This window comes from Panthera uncia, chromosome D2, assembly GCF_023721935.1.
Source record: "Panthera uncia isolate 11264 chromosome D2, Puncia_PCG_1.0, whole genome shotgun sequence".
In the NCBI taxonomy this organism is placed as follows: Eukaryota; Metazoa; Chordata; class Mammalia; order Carnivora; family Felidae; genus Panthera; species Panthera uncia.
The window spans coordinates 56,626,003-56,641,976 of record NC_064818.1 but is presented as its reverse complement, the minus strand read 5'-3'; the positions used below and the strand labels follow the sequence as shown (position 1 = coordinate 56,641,976).

The 15,974-nt window shown below is 43.9% G+C and overlaps 1 protein-coding gene across 3 annotated transcripts in view; it reads left to right on the top strand.

Moving 5' to 3' along the window:
* Window positions 1–15,974, top strand: part of DNMBP (dynamin binding protein) — a 117,602-nt gene that overhangs the window by 57,770 nt on the left and 43,858 nt on the right. The window contains exon 1 of one of the 3 annotated variants that reach the window (XM_049645566.1): window positions 10,067–12,297. The exons of the other annotated variants lie outside the window; for them this stretch is intronic. Coding sequence (XP_049501523.1) covers window positions 11,136–12,297 — 1,162 coding nt within the window. The 5' untranslated portion in view covers window positions 10,067–11,135. Of the gene's footprint in view, window positions 1–10,066; window positions 12,298–15,974 lie in introns of those variants that run through there. 3 annotated transcript variants of the gene reach the window in all.

The window sequence follows — 15,974 nt, the reverse complement described above, 5'->3', positions numbered from 1 at the left end:
GCATAAGAAAGAGTTTCCATATTAGATTGATGTTGGTTGGATTATGAGTGTAGCTAAAAGCATCCTCAGGTGGGGCCATTAGGGTACATGTAAGTTCATTTTCTTTCTTTTTTTTTTTTTTTATTTTTTTTTTTTAACGTTTATTTATTTTTGAGACAGAGAGAGACAGAGCGTGAACGGGGGAGGGTCAGAGAGAGAGGAGACACAGAATCTGAAACAGGCTCCAGGCTCTGAGCAGTCAGCACAGAGCCCGACGCCTGGCTCGAACTCACGGACCGCGAGATCGTGACCTGAGCCGAAGTCGGACGCTTAACCGACTGAGCCACCCAGGCGCCCCTCATTTTCTTTTTTTAACAATGAAGTATTTTGTGTACTTGCTCTGATTTTGACTTTGCCATTGAAATCAATATTGTTTTTGCTCATTCAAAATTCAGACAATATTTTTGCTAATTCAAAATTTAGACAAACTGGGTGGCTCAGTCGGTTAAGTGTCCGGCTTTGGCTCAGATCATGATCTCACTGTTCGTGAGTTTGAGCCCCATGTCAGGCTCTGAGCTATTAGTTCAGAGCCTGGAGCCTGCTTCAGATTCTGTGTCTCCCTCTCTCTCTGCCCCTCCCCTGTTCGTCTTCTGTTTCTCTCTGTCTCTTCTGTCTCTCTCTCTGAATTAAAAAAAAGTTAAAAAAAAAATTTAGACAATAAATTTTTAACTATTCATATCTGTAAAAAATTTTATTATATTATCATAATTGATATACAACATTATATTAGTTTTAGGTGTACAACATAATAATTCAGTATTAATATTCTCATGGTCTCTGTAATCTTCTGTTAAAATATTTATAAAGAACTATACCCTATAGCAAATATTAAACCCTGAAGAATGCTGGACAGTTTTGGGTGGTATTCAAATAATGGAACATTCACTGCTCTGAGCAAGATTTAACACTGCACAGAATCATTTGTCAGAGTTGCCAGTTTTGCTTCTAGAACTTAATATCACTTACAAAGTTTGTATGACATACACTGTACAAATAAGCTTATTAATGTTTATTTGCAAGAATGACTCACTGTTAGCAGCACACAAGGCCATGAACACACACACTCGTAAACATAACATAGCAAGAGCTACAAGCAAAACTAACTGATTAGATCCTGATCACTTTTCTGTGTACTCTTGTCTGGTCCACCTTAATCTTTCACTTTCTGTGTCAGTATTTTTGTTCTTGCTTTCAACTTGACATCGGTAGATGCCTTCAAACCAGTAATGTGTCTACCTTTATTATTAGGCTTTATTCGTAAAGGAGAATTATAGTATTTTCTCTTGTCTTCAAGATTTCTAGGCTGATTTTTCTTAGGATTCAGAGAGACCTATACATTTCTCAAGAAACACTGAGAAGCATTTTCCACATGGAAGCATTAGTCCATCTCAGTTTGGTTCCTGAAATTAATTTCAAAGCTTAAAGTTCCATGGAAAACCAAGATATAGGAACCCCAACTGTAATTTTGCAAGAGGGCTGGTCTGATTCTGACTCACTCTCAGGGGTCCCTTGGGATCTTAGCTTATTTGGGGAAAAGGGCTGTTTTTAGATTTCTCGCCTTGGATAAGCTCCGGGCTTTGAGTTTTTGACCTTTTCTCCTCAGAGGACCATTGAAACAAAAGTTCCGTTTTCTGGAACTGGCAAGTGCTGTGGGGCAATGCCGCTTCTGTGGTTATTTGCTTGTCTGGATTCCAGTTTTCTTTTGGTTTTTTGGCCAGCATGCTACCATCTTGTCAGTGTATTGATAGTTCGAAGATTTTAAAAATATTTCCTCCAACTTCTTAAACTTTTTTTTTTCCTGTGAGAGGATTGGTCCAAATAACCTAAACTTTAATTATTAGACATTTGAGGGGCGCCGGGGTGGCTCAGTCGGTTAAGCGTCCGACTTCGGCTCAGGTCACGATCTCACGGTCCGTGGGTTCGAGCCCCGCGTCGGGCCCTGTGCTGTCCGCTCAGAGCCTGGAGCCTGTTTCGGATTCTGTGTCTCCCTCTCTCTCTGACCCTCCCCTGTTCATGCTCCGTCTCTCTCTGCCTCAAAAATAAATAAACGTTAAAAAAAAAAATTATAAAAAAAAAAAAAAAGAAATTTGAAAGCCCAGGATTAGTTTTAGAGAAGCCGGTATTTGGCTCCAGCTGAGAATTTGGAGCTTTACATTTGGAATTACCACATAGAGTCAGAGTAGAATCAGAGTAGGAGGCATCTCTGATTATAGCATGTTGGGGAATGAAATGTCATTTTGCAGGCTTCAGGATGGGATTCAGTTCAGTCATTCATCCAGCAAATGTTTGTTATAGGTACTGTGCTAAGGGCAGGGTAATAAACACAGATGTGCTCTCTGCTCTCAGCTTCTGGTCAGATGAGTTGCTAGTTAATAAATTAAGGTACATATCTAAAACACAGTATCTTCAAATGATAAATAGGTTGACTTCCAGAGCAATGGAAAGATTTGGGGTTAATCCACAGACTTTCAGGTTTCCCAGTACATGTTACTTTTAGAACCCTGATTAGGACTACATAATGTAGCCCTGAGAGAATCTTCTTTTAGAATATCATAGTGTTTTCCTGTCTCTAGGAGAGGTTCACATGCCTCTCAATTTGACAAGTAATCAGGGTTGTACATTCATTTCTTTATTCAGCAAATATTTCTTAAGCACATACTAGGAGGCAGGCACTGGCTATCCATTGATTAATACGAAGGACATAGTCATAGTATTATTCATATTTGTGTATCTCTGAAACTCCAGTGATCATAGTGATGTTGACCTCTGTATGTAATCACACTGTTGAAGCCTTTGAACCATGGTCATAGTTACTTCAGTGTGAGTAAGGACCCCATTAGTTCTACATCAGTGCAGGGAATGGTAAAGGGTAGAGTCAGCCTCTTCCATATTGGGAGCCTCGCTCCTAAACTTTTCTTCCCTTGAAGGTAATGTCAAGGGAATGTTGACCAGAGACTCTCAGGGTAATTTTAAAAGGCTGTTGCACATCAAATCAGAATGTTTTTCAAGAAAGTAACATTTTCAACAACATACTGAGATCTAAGACCCACTAAAGAGAGCCATTCATTTAATAAGTTGGAAAATTACTGATATGGAAGAGTAACATATTTATACTGAAGTGATCTACAATATTCTAGAAAGTATAGGGGCACTTGGGTGGCTCAGTAGGTTGGGCATCTGACTTCGGCTCAGGTCATGATCTCATGGTTCGTGGGTTTGAGGCCTGCATCAGGTTCTGTGCTGACAGTTAAGAGCCTGGAGCCTGCTTCAGGTTCTGTGTTTCCCTCTTTCTCTGCCCCTCCCCTGCTAACACTGTGTCTCTTTTTGTCTCTCAAAAATGAAAAAATGTTAAAAAAATTTTTTTTAATTTGAAAGTATAGTTTATTTCTACATCCAGAAGCTATTTATTCTGAAGACTCCTTGGCGTGCCTCAGGTATTAAAAATTCTTTCTCAGGACGCTGGGTGGCTCAGTAGGTTAAGTGTCTGACTTCAGCTCAGGTCATGATCTTGTGGTTTGTGAGTTCAAGCACCACATCAGGCTCTATGCTGAGTTCAGAGCCTGGAGCCTGCTTTGGATTCTGTGTCTCCCTCTCTCTCTGCCCCTCCCTCACTCACACCGTGTGTGTGTGTGTGTGTGTGTGTGTGTGTGTGTGTGTGTGTCTTTCTCTCAAAAATAAATTAAAAACTAATAAATTTTTAAATGAAAAATTATATTGAAAAAATAAAAATAAAATAAAAATTCATTCTCAAACTAGTAAAACACAATGAGTTAAATAGCCAAAACATTTTGTGGTCTTTCAAGATGTAAAAGTTTATGTGAAAGGAATAATAATCTTTCTTTCTGATTTGTCAGTACATGAGAAAAAAAAGCAAGTATCTTTGACTTGTGGCATGTGGTTCAGGATGTTGGCTCAGTAAAAAGTAGCTCGGTTACTTTAAATGGATTTTGTCTTGGTATAAAACAGCAACCAGAGTTAGAAGGCTTTAATAGTCTATGTTAATTCAGGACTGAAACTAGTTTTCCTTTTACAATAGGGGTTCAATGTGTGTCAAGAAATGTAGCTTGGAATGGTTGACTTAGTTATAATTAACCCATGAATCACTATTCTTTTTTTTTTTTTTAAGTTAGTTAAAGAATCTCTATTCGTAACTTTGTAGCATGGCTTTGTGAACGTTTCCTCACGCTCAGCTCAGGGCAGAGGGGAGGAGAAACTGGAATAGATCCAGGGATTTTAAGTATCGGTTTCAGATTTCACTGGGGCTTTGCAGGTACATAGTGAAAGGACCTGCCTGCCTCCTGCTAGCACGGACCCTTGGCCACAGTCATTCCTGCCACCACACGGCCACTGAGTGTGTCATCTCCCAGCCTACACTTTGCCAGATGTAGCAAGCCCCAAGAGATGAGAAACTCCAGGAGGTTCATTTAATCTGCATATATTGAGCTCCTGCTGTATTCCAGGCAGTGCTCTGGAGTTAGGGCAGTGATCTCTGCCCTCATGGGGAGAGTCAAACAGTAAGTAGAAATATGAATATGTACTAGAAGGCAAAAGAAGCTATGGAATCAGGGAAGGCCTCACTGAAAAGTGACATTCGCGTGAAGATCTGAATGATTGTAGGGAGCCAGCCAAGCCATTTTTGGGGGGTGAGGAAATCGTCGCAGGCAGATGTGCAGCTAGTGTTTGAGGAACAGCAAGGAGGCCAGTTCAGCTAGAGCTAAGGTGTGGGTCTTGTAGTTCATTGTTCAGAGTAAGACAAGCCACGGGAAGGTTTTGAGCAGGGGAGCGGTAAGATCTGGTGCATGTTATAGCGTCACTCTGGCTGCAGTGTGGAGGCCAAACAGAAAGACACAAGGGTAGGGGCACAGAGACCAGTTGGGAGGCTACTGCAGTGATGCTGCAGGCAAGAGGTGATGGCGGCCTGGACCGGGATGGTAGACTGGAGATGATGCGGAGTGCGTGGTCCTGGGTATATTTTGAGTCTGAGCCTGTAGGATTTGCTGGTGGATTGGGTGTGAGGTGTGAGAGAACAAGAAGAGTCAAGGATGACCCCGCGGGTGAGCAACTGGAAGGATTGGAGTTGCCAGTAATTTCTCAATTCGTGGTGAAGACTGCAGGAGATGCTGGTTGGTGGGGGAGGTGGGACGGGACAGAGGTCAGGAGCTCTGTTTTGGTCATGTTGATGAGCCCATAAAACATCCGGGTAGAAGTATTGATTAGGCAAGTTTGATATACAGCCCAGAGTTCAGGAGAGGGGTAAGGGTTGGAGACGTACATTTGGGACAAATCAATTTTGACAGCCCATAAACTTTATTTAAAGCCACAACGTTTAATGAGATTACTTCTTAAAAAAAAAGAAAAGAAAGAGTATAGATACACAGAAGTGGCCCAGGCACTGAACCTCACCATTAGCTGAAGGAACTGAAAGAGTAAGACAGTGATCATAATTATAATTAATTGAGCGCTTATTACTTGTCACACAGAGTGCTAGGTCTTTGACACACTTTCATGAATCCTCCATATTGTGCATATATGACAAATGAGAAAGCCCAGGTTGACCCAGACTGTCACAGTTAGTAAGTGGTAGGGCTGGGGTTCAAATTCAGGTCGGTTTCATTGCACAGCCTTCTGTGCCCTGTCACCGTGCCACACCATGATGTTGGCGTGTTTCAACTTGAGAGAGGACTGCTTGATCTCTGAGAGTGGGTGTAGGAAGCAGCACCTGAAAAACCCAGAAATTCAAGGGCTCACAGAGGAGGGACCCCAAAAGACCCTTGTCAACTTACTTCCAAAATAGTTTATTGTCAGGCATAGCATTTTTTAGTACTCTCATCTGTTGAAAACTATAAGAGAATATATGTATGTCTTGATATCTTTAAAAAAAATACTTAACCCTTCTGCACAGATACACTTTTGGCTGCTTGCTTATCAGGAAGTCATACAGCTTTCCAACATGCTTACCCATTCATGCTAGCAATGTCCCCACGCTGGTCGTTCATCTCTCTGAGCCCTCACCTAACTCATAACCCTTTCAGTTCATCACGAGGTATAAATTCTGAGACATCTTAAGTGCTTCTCACAGCCCTGTCTCATTGCGAATATTCACACCCTTCAGAGCATATCACATTTCCCCCCAAACACCTCTTATTTTCCAACACTCCAGCCCTTATTGCCTTTTACAGTGCTCCCAGAATGCTCTCTGCTTCTGCCTTCCCTCCTCCCAGTCAGTTGTTGCTTTTCATTAGTGCTTCATTTCTTCCTCTGTTGGGGAACTTAACCTTTAGATCTTAGGTGTCTTTCTTCTCTATTTCCAGACCCTCTGTCCACACCACCAGAGGCTGTAACACTGATGTCCTATGAGTAGCTTTAGCCGTAGTGGTCTCCTTTAAATTCTTCCTTTAGGCTGAGAGGCAGCGGCACTGAATAAGATTGCAAACCACATTTCCAGTCCTATCAGTGTTCCCTGCATTCCTGCCATGTGCTAGGTAATTGCATATCTAGGAGAAGCCCTGGGGCACACCAGTGTTTGGGAGTGTAGAAGACCAGGAAGGTGAACCAGCAAAGGAGAAGACGCAGATAGTCCAGTGAGTGGGACCGATCCATTGGAGTGATTGCGTTGCAGAAGCAGAGGGAGAGGGCCTTGTTGCTGGAACACAGTCTCTGAGGCGTGAGGGGGACTGGGATCCAGGGAACCAGCAGAGAGACTGGCCTGTTATCAGAGCCGAGACAGTTTCTCCATTTTAATAGGAGGGAAGGCAGAGTGTATGGATACAGACACAGTAGGATATGGTAGATTTGCTAGGGAAAAGGATGAGGAAACAGAAATAAATTATAAAGGAGGAAGAGAAAGAAAGTGAGGCACCAGCATTAGTCTAGGGCTCGCGGAGAACACGGCTGTGTCACTTTGGGCAGGCGTGCCAGAGAGCTCCAAACCCACGTGTCCTCAGGAAGGAAAATACAAAGTAATGTATGGATGTAGGAATTGCAGGATACCGATTGAACTCCCAGCAGGAGAATGGTGGTCCGGAGAGGCTGGCTCGAGAAGGCAGGCCAAGTACACACGCTCACCTGCCCCTCTACAAGCGACTGGAAAAATAAGTTCCAACAAGAAAGAGTATTATGGGAAGGCCAGAAGTGGAGTCATCTTCTGAGAGATGGACAGCAGATGGTATTAAGGAGAGGAAACTTCTATCTAAACTATGCTCGGGAGAGGACCGCTATGCGAGCGCATTCAGGTCTGAGGGGACTGCAGCCTCGGAGGCGGGGCAGGGCCGGGGGGTGTCCTGGAGCAGATTTGCTGTGAAGGATCAGGGAAGAACTAGGGCACTTGGGCTGAACAGGGGCGGCAGCAACAGTTACCCTCAAGGGGACTCGTGAGGATGAGCTCTTAGGCATGTCCTCAAGAAGGTGATCACTTAGGGGCGCCTCGCTGGCTCAGCCTGTTAAGCTTCCAACTTCAGCTCAGGTCCTATCTCGTGGTTCGTGAGTTCAAGCCCCGTGTCAGTCTCTGTGCTCCAGCGCAAAGCCTGGAGCCTGCTTTAGATTCTGTGTCTCCCTCTCTCTCTCTTCCCCTCCTCTGCTCACACTCTGTCTCTCTCAAAAATAAATAAACATTTAAAAAACTAATGAAAAAAATTTTTAAAGGTGATCATTTAATATGAGAAGTCCTAAAGTCCTGGGGGATTGCCAGATAGCTTGATGATTTCTGAGGACCTGAAGAGGGGCTGGAAGGGAATCTTGGCTCAGTGCTCCATCCCCAAAGCCATAGCAAGTTCCAGGCTCTTCCATGGCCTTCCATACCTGTGACTTGGTTTGAGATACACTCGAGAACCATCCTTGCATTAGATATACAGGTGGCAGAACAAAAGTGTCTCAAGTTTCAGGTAGTGGGAATTTATCAATAATGAGGCTTTTTAGAATTATGTTCCACAGAAATGTCATGTCTTTTGTGCTTAAGATGAAAACATGACGAAACAAACTTGGAGAGCTTAAGTAACTTCCCCAAGATTCTACAGCTGGTGAGTGGCAAAGTCCAGACTCACACCCAGGGCTGGCAAAGCTGTGCTCTTAACCTCCAAGCTGTCCTGCTCTCTGCCTGGCATCTAGCCCCATAAATGCTGCAAACATCAGCTCCTCAAACCTGTCTGTACCTGCTGGGTAACCCATGTGCAGAGATGTGTTGAGGACTGAGACATAAGTTAGACATGGTCCTTGCCTCCAAGGAGCATTCAGTGTAATAAATGGAGATACACACGCATAATAAAATGACGTAGGTGAAATGAGAGAGAGATTTGCTCAGTGTTCTGAAAAACAGCAAGAACTGTAGGAATCAGAGAACATCACTGGGGCACCCTTAGTGTGGAAGCGTCGGTCACCAGACGAGAGGCATGACCTGCATAGTTAACAGAGACATTAACAGAAGTGTAGGGAGGCACGTGTTCTTGCTGGTTCTTTTCCAGTCTCCTCCCTCTTCTTCCTTTACCCTTCTGGCACCTTCTCCCTCTTTCTGTCTCCTTCTAAATCCTGCTGCCTGTCTTCCCTCCTACCATTGAATATAGCAGTATTTCTGTCTACTGGGGGCGAGGGGTGCACAGATAGTCACTGCAGCTGATCGCCCCCACTCTGGTGACAAACAGCAAGCATCAGGGCCCTGTGGCACTTTAGGGCCTCCGTCATTTATCCTCTTTTATATCTTCTCTTGGTTGATGTACTAGGTGTGTTTCTTACAGTGCTATCTTTATCGAAGATACAAAGTAGCTAAAGGGAACTTTGTTTCCAGTAACAGTGGGGGAAAGATTAATCTTTATTTTCAGTATTTAAAAGTGTGCCTGGCTTACTTTATGTGCCAGTCTAGATGTGCACTGTGGTCAAATGGCGAGGAACGGCCCTGTGGTGGCCGGGCTGGGGGTGGTGGCAGGGGGCACGGGCAGACTCCAGGACTGGAGGCACAGAGGGAATGTCAGGGGAAGGGAAGGGGCCAGTGTGAGCACACCTGCCTCAGAAGTGGCCCACCTCTGACTTAGATCGTGATAGAGTTTACTTGTTCGTTTGCTTGGTTTGAGGGAAATTAAGGTTTTCTAGCACGTTTTTGAGTGTCCCTGTTCGTCTAGTGCCACGAAGTCAAACAGATCTGAGTTCAGATTGTGGCCCTGGCTGGTACCAGCTTATGTGACCAGGTTATTGAAACTCTGAGACTCTTTCTTTGTCAGCAGTAAAGTAAGGGTAATACAGTACCCTCTTTGCAGGGTACTGAAGATAAAAAAAAAAAAAAAAATTTTTTTTGTCAGCTTGCTAGCCCTCGCCCCGATTCTAGCACATTCTCACAGTGAAAACATAGAAGCTTCCAGGGCTGCCGCTGCTATGGCTACTGGTTTGGAAGGTGTGAGGGAACAGAACAGAAACCTTCACATCAGAAGATTTGGCAATCCAGAGATTGCAGCCAAAGGGTGCATACTAGCGCCTTAGGTATTTGAGGAAAGGACAAACAAGTTGTGAGGAAAATGGAACATGGATTTTTTAAACTGAAGGAATCAGAGGTGTCATAGAGGTCAGTGGGCCTAGATGTCTACAGATGGGTACATCGAGTCCCAGAGAGAGTGAGTGGTTCATCCAAGAGTAAACATCTAATTATTGACACACCATCTAACCCTGGTCTATATTGTTTCACAAATAGGGATTAGACAGTGGTTCAAAGAACTGTTCCTGGACATTGATAGATGACCAGTTAGCTAAATCATCTTACCAAAGCCTGTCTCTGAGCACAGTACTCTCCCTTGAATGAAGTAAATGGCGTTCGGTCCCTTGGGATCTGCCCCAACCTACCGCTCCAGCCTTTTCTCTTACTACTTTTCTACGTATTCCGTCCTCCAGACCGTTCCCCATCTCCTAGTCCTCCATATGTAGAAAGTCTGGGGAAATCCTGCTTGTGCTTAAAGGCACTGCTCAAATGCCGCCACTTCCATGATGCCCTCCAGCTGCCCTGCCGGGGACTTTGCTTTGTTGCATTGCCCTTGTGTTTGTTATAGCACCTGTCACATTAGATCTTCTGTTGTGGGGTTGCTCCTGCATTGCAAGAGGCAGGGACTGACTTGTTCACTTTTTCTCTCTTCTTCAATACCTCACCTATAATAGGTGCCCATCTAATGTTTGTTGATCCACAGAGGTCTTTTTATAGGCACCTTTCTGCTTCCTAACCTTATTCCCCAGTTCCTGAATATTGCTGCATGATTGGATGGAGAAGAGATTTAGGAAATGGTGTTCATGCTTCTCTGGCATGGCACGTATCAAAGGAAGTGTGAAAAACATACTTAACTACATTCTTGCAGGGGACAGTTTTAAAATTACTCAGACACCAGATGAGAGTAGAAAGGAAGTTTTTTTTCTTCCTTTCAGTGGGATGCCCCATTGCGTCTGCAGGCAGGAGTTGAAACCACTTGCGATTTGAGTGTGTACTCACTAACTAGTAACCTGACTCCCATAAAAAGCAAAGCTCTCGCAGGAGGAAGAGTTCTCTCTCTTAGGGAAACAGAGACCTGCAGAGTTTCAGATGTCTAAGGATTAGAAAGCTGAACTTGGAAGATGAGGAACAGAGGTCCAGTTTGAGCTGCACATGAAAACATTATTTATACCCCTGATTGATTACAGAAATATCTAAAGAGGCCGATGAGATTGATAGATGACCTTACCTTGGCTTTTAAAGGGGGCTGTTCTTGCTCACTGTGCTTTTTCTACAAAACCTTTAGAACAGCAGAATACTTCCACCTTCAGCACAGAAAGCAGCCAAGCCAGTTTGACCAGCTTGAGGGAAACACCAAAGGAAGCTGCCAACTCCAATCACATGAACACTAGTTACTAATTATCTTCTGGCCTCTGTGGGGAAAGATATAGCAGCTCACTGATTGGATCCGAGGTTGAAATAACTCCACATTTCTCTGTGCTCCCAGCTGGAGGAGCAAGAAGAGTGAGTGTCTCGAGCACTTTGGGAGACATTTTCAGAAGGACGGATACAGCCTTGGGCTAAACCGCACCTGTCCACATTTCAGCCCCACCCAGGCCCATGGAAGAGGGAAGCAAAACTCGAGTCTTTAAGTGCACTGAACATGTGTGAAACCCACAAATATAGAAAAGAAAGAGGAGCGGGCAGGAAAGGGCACTGGGGCTCCAGCTGGGAGTATGAAGATCACAGGAGTCTACAGAAGAGGGATCTTACAGGGCTGGATGGACTTTACAGAGAAGGCGGCTCGGATTCCAGAAACTGGACGTCAGGGCACAATCGGCCCTTCAGAAAAAGGCATTGTGGATACTGGGCTTTTGGGCAGAGTGAACCAAGTTCAGACCACGAGGAAGCAGAGGAAAGTGGAAAGGACTGTATGGACTATGGAAGTGTGATTCAAGGCTGTGATGGTTACTGGAACTCAGGAGATGTAGATTATGGGAATCTGAGCCCCGAGACGAAGGATAATTGGCTTACAGGCAGCCCAGAAAGCTGGAAAGCTGAAGGATATAGGGAAACGAATGGCTACGTAGATGGTCAGAATCTGAACTGTAATCCTGAGGACTCTAAAGAAACTGGACAACAGACTCGCCACAGTGGTTTGGATGATCCTGTGGGGAATGGTGGTCAACCTGAAAAGTGGCACGTGGACCACAGGAATTTTAATTATAATGCTGAGGATTGTAAAGAAACTAATATTTATTGTAGAAACCGCAGCAATTTATGTCAGGTTCCTGGGAATTATATTAATGGTCAGTCTGTGGACTTCCCAGATTTGAATGGTGTCAATGAAGGTAAAGAATTTGCCGAATACTATGAAGGGGACAAAGGTGTGTGTCAAAATGATAAAATCTATCCCAAAACAAAGACTCCTGTTGTGGATCAGAGTGACTTTGATACAGAAAATAAAGGCCACGACACTCTATTTGCAAACTGTGAGTACAAATTTCAGAATTACAGAGAAACAGATTCTGCCCATCAGATGAAGGATTTGGAGGACAGTGGCATGGACAGAGCAGGAATGATGGCCCTTGGGAGCAGAGGGATCTTCCCGGATGGTCTGCGGAATCAGTGGACGAGAGGGGATCGGGGAGAACACCATAGCGGCATTCCGCAGGGCCCTTCCTTAGGAAAGAATACCTGGCATTTAGAGGACGAGAGAAAGACAAATGGCCCTGAGGCTTGGAAAAGGAATAGTCGCTACCGCCGCACAGCACCCAGCACCCTGAGACGCTCAGAATTTGTGCAAAACAGGAAGAAAACTCAAGGTACGAACTCAGCCAGCCTTATGAGAATGCTAAAACATGAAAGTAGGTAAAAGGGGTGGTTATCTAGGTACTAGGAACACCCATGTACTTAAGGAAACTGGCGCTCGAAATTCTTTTTTCAGTGTATCTTGAGTGAGAACAACCTTAGAGATTTAATCCCTCTGGGAGGCACTTTTCAGAGCAAGAGCAGATACAGCACTATAAACACACACCATGGCCTCCAGAACGAGATCGTGTTCTCATGGGAAATATCTTTATCATTCTTGGTTTTGTCAGGGGTCTCTAATCCCAAATATCTTTCCATTCTTTCTTTAATATTTCTTTGTCTCATGGGAATGGCAAGTTCATTACTGAGGCACCAAGCGAAAATTTATTTTCCTGGCAGGATCTTTCTCTCCATCTCTACGCTTCTTTAGACGTTGGGGAAAAGAAGATTTAATTTGTTTTATAGAGTGTTTGTATCTTTACACTCAGGAATCTTAAGTGAATGATGAGCACTACAACTCTTCTGGAAATCAGAGGATTATTTATATTCTTCATGATGCTTTGTACATTCAAATTACTTCATCTCACTTCGCCTTAACGAAGTTTTTGTAACATGATACATTAAGAGTCTTTTATAATGTAGAGGTTGTTTCTTTCTTGCCAGTTTGTCTTCTGCTGTTCTCTGAAATGAATTATGTTCCTTTTGTTTTGTTTTGTTGTGGTTGTTTTTATAATTACTGGATTCCCTGTTAAGTCTTTCTTTTTATTTACGCTATTCTCTCACGAAGCCAACTTTCTGGTGGAGGCCGATTTGAGGGTGGTGTAGGTTATGAGCAGAGGATAAGGGTTAGAGTCAGAAAATGTGAATGATCTAGAAACTCCATCTCACACCTTCCTCCTGAGCGGGAAGTCTCTCATCTAGATCTTCAGAACAGGCTCACTGTTGGTGGGGGCATGACAAGTCCCTGGTGTGATCCCAGAACTGCCAGTGGTTTATCCGTGGGCTTCCGGCACAGGCTTAACCTAACCAGAATTTCCAGGGCATTGTTTTGGATCAATCAGGGTCTCCACCTGCATTTATAAAGATAAAAATGAAACTAAGCCCAGCTTTAATTGGAAGGCTGAGGTATTTAGCAGCTAGCCATTTTTTTCTAGGTGTGTTTTTGCTCTGAGATGATAGGGATTGAATGACTTCTAAATTCCTTCCAGTTCAAATCAACAACAATCAAAACACACACACACACACACACACACACACACACACACACACAATTACACAAGTGATTCTGTGATTCCTTATGTTGGTTTTTGTATTGCTCCTATTCCCTTCCCCCACATCTGTTCCGTACATGAACTTTGTTTCCTATCTTTAGTTCCTTATTGTATTAAGCCTCCTAAGTGTAATCTAAGTGTGTTTACTCTGTCTGACTTAACAAGAGTCAAGCCCTTCTCTCCCGAGTGGTGCAATTTGCCCTATGATCTCTCTTAAACCAGCTCAGTACCCCCTTCTGTCACTTACATTTTTACAACTCTCTCTTTATGCTCGAGGGCTTCAGTTTTGATGGTATTCCTATTTAGCTTAATTGACATCCCTAGCTTATACCACTAGTGTCCTCCTTGGCCTATAACAGAATCTTAGTCTGCCCTGAAATCCTTTTGCTTTCTAACATTCTTTGCTGGCTGTCTCACAGCACAGGCACCACTGTCCTTGCTGAACGTTACAGTTACAACATGTAATTACAGAAACAAGTGTTAGAGTCTGTCTTCTGCTGGGAGTTCACGTCTCAGCCCCACCATTTACTAATAGTATAACTTGAGGTGAATTACCTAATCTCTCTGAGCTTCAGATTCCTTATTTATAAAATGAAGATAATGACACCTGTGTCAGTGAGAGAACATAAATAAAACCCTTAAAGACATGCCTGGAACATAGTAGGTGCTCATAAATTGTGATTTCTTGGTCTTTTGTCCACCCGCCTCCCTTCAGCCTTACAAGTTATTCCACCAGTCTGTCACTGCATGGTCCCCTCTCTCCTGAGATCCAGATTGACCCCCACTGAACATCTGACCTCAGGCCCTGTGTCTGCAGGTGTGATTATCTACGTGGAATGTCCCATCCCTTCCTCCTCTCCCACCCTCCCCTGCCTCCCCCTACTCCATCTGAGAAACAAGGTGCTATCTAATGGCCACTCCCAGCCTGTCTCTCAAGCTAGAAACCAAGTCCTTCTACCACAATGTGCCCTTCCCTCACCTGCCTTATCAGTTCATTCTCCTATGGAGGCCTCAGGCTTAGAGATTGTTAGGGCATGCCTGTTAGGGTTTTGCCCTTAGTCCTAGGGTGTGGGCCCCTCCTCCTGAGAGGTGGGTCTTCTAGGGTGCAGCTTTTTTGATGTTTCAGTGCAACATGAAGTGTTTATTGACTCTCTTAACTTAGAGGGACTCAAATTTCAAGCCGTGTCTTCTCAGCCCCAAGCAGTTGTGAATATCTGCCAGGCTTTTTGGCCTCTAGCTGTTACTGCTTTCTGCTGGCTTCCCGGAGTCTCATCACCTGCATGCATAGTTCAAGGATTTGAGCAGGGAATTTCTGCACAGATTTTGGGCTGCTCTCTCTGTGGCTTCCTCTTTTCCAGGATTTCACTCATAATACCTAGCCACTTCACAGCCCCAGAAATGAGCCTTTGACTCTTCAGCCCAATAAGATTGCCAGTTGTTGGCTTTCCATTTTTGCTTGATTTTCCCCACATTCTAGAAGACTAGGGATTGACTTCAGGGAGTAAAATTTGGATAAATATGGATCTAACCTAGTTTGCATCCCTTGTTTTGAGTCCTATCCCCTCTAGTTTTCGGCCTGCTTTTGGTTGCTTTCCAATACCTTCACACAGTTACTTTAAAAAAATGCCTTATCCAGGGTTGCTAATAGTTATCGATAGGGAGGTTGGTACGATGTAAGCTGCTCTCCCATTGCTAGACCAAAAGTCGGCACCAAGGGTTTACACTTGCTAGTAACATAAATGGGAAAGGGACGCGGTGCCTCAAATTCCGTGTTAACTATGGGTTAAGTGATATTAGGATATGTAAATGAGGAACTGTTACAGAGAGGAATAGGACATGGAATTCAGGTGAGAGTCCAGGCTTGGAGGTTCAGGATTGGAGGGCTGCAGTAGCATCCTCCTGTCTCACGACACATCAGCAAGCCCAGTGTTTTATAAATAATGGGTAACCACCCATGAGTGGGTCTTAAAGTCTCTTCTGTGGGTTATAAGCAGCATTCCTGAAAAATAAAAGGGAGTAGAAAATTTCGTAGCACATCTCGTGTAGGAAAAGTATGCATGTGATACTTTCGTGTGTGTGTGAGCGTGTGTGTATCCTCACGCACGTGTTACATGTCATGTATATACTGAGTCACAGTGTAAAGTGTGGGCTACCGTAAAAAAAAAAAAAAATGTTTGAAAAACACTTAAATCTGACCCACCGTTTTTATTTATTTATTTATTTATTTATTTTAATTTTTTTTTTTTAACGTTTATTTATTTTTGAGACAGAGAGAGACAGAGCATGAATGGGGGAGGGTCAGAGAGAGGGAGACACAGAATTGAAACAGGCTCCGGGCTCTGAGCTGTCAGCACAGGGACCCGATGCGGGGCTCGAACTCACGGACCGCAAGATCGTGACCTGAGCCGAAGTCGACTGAG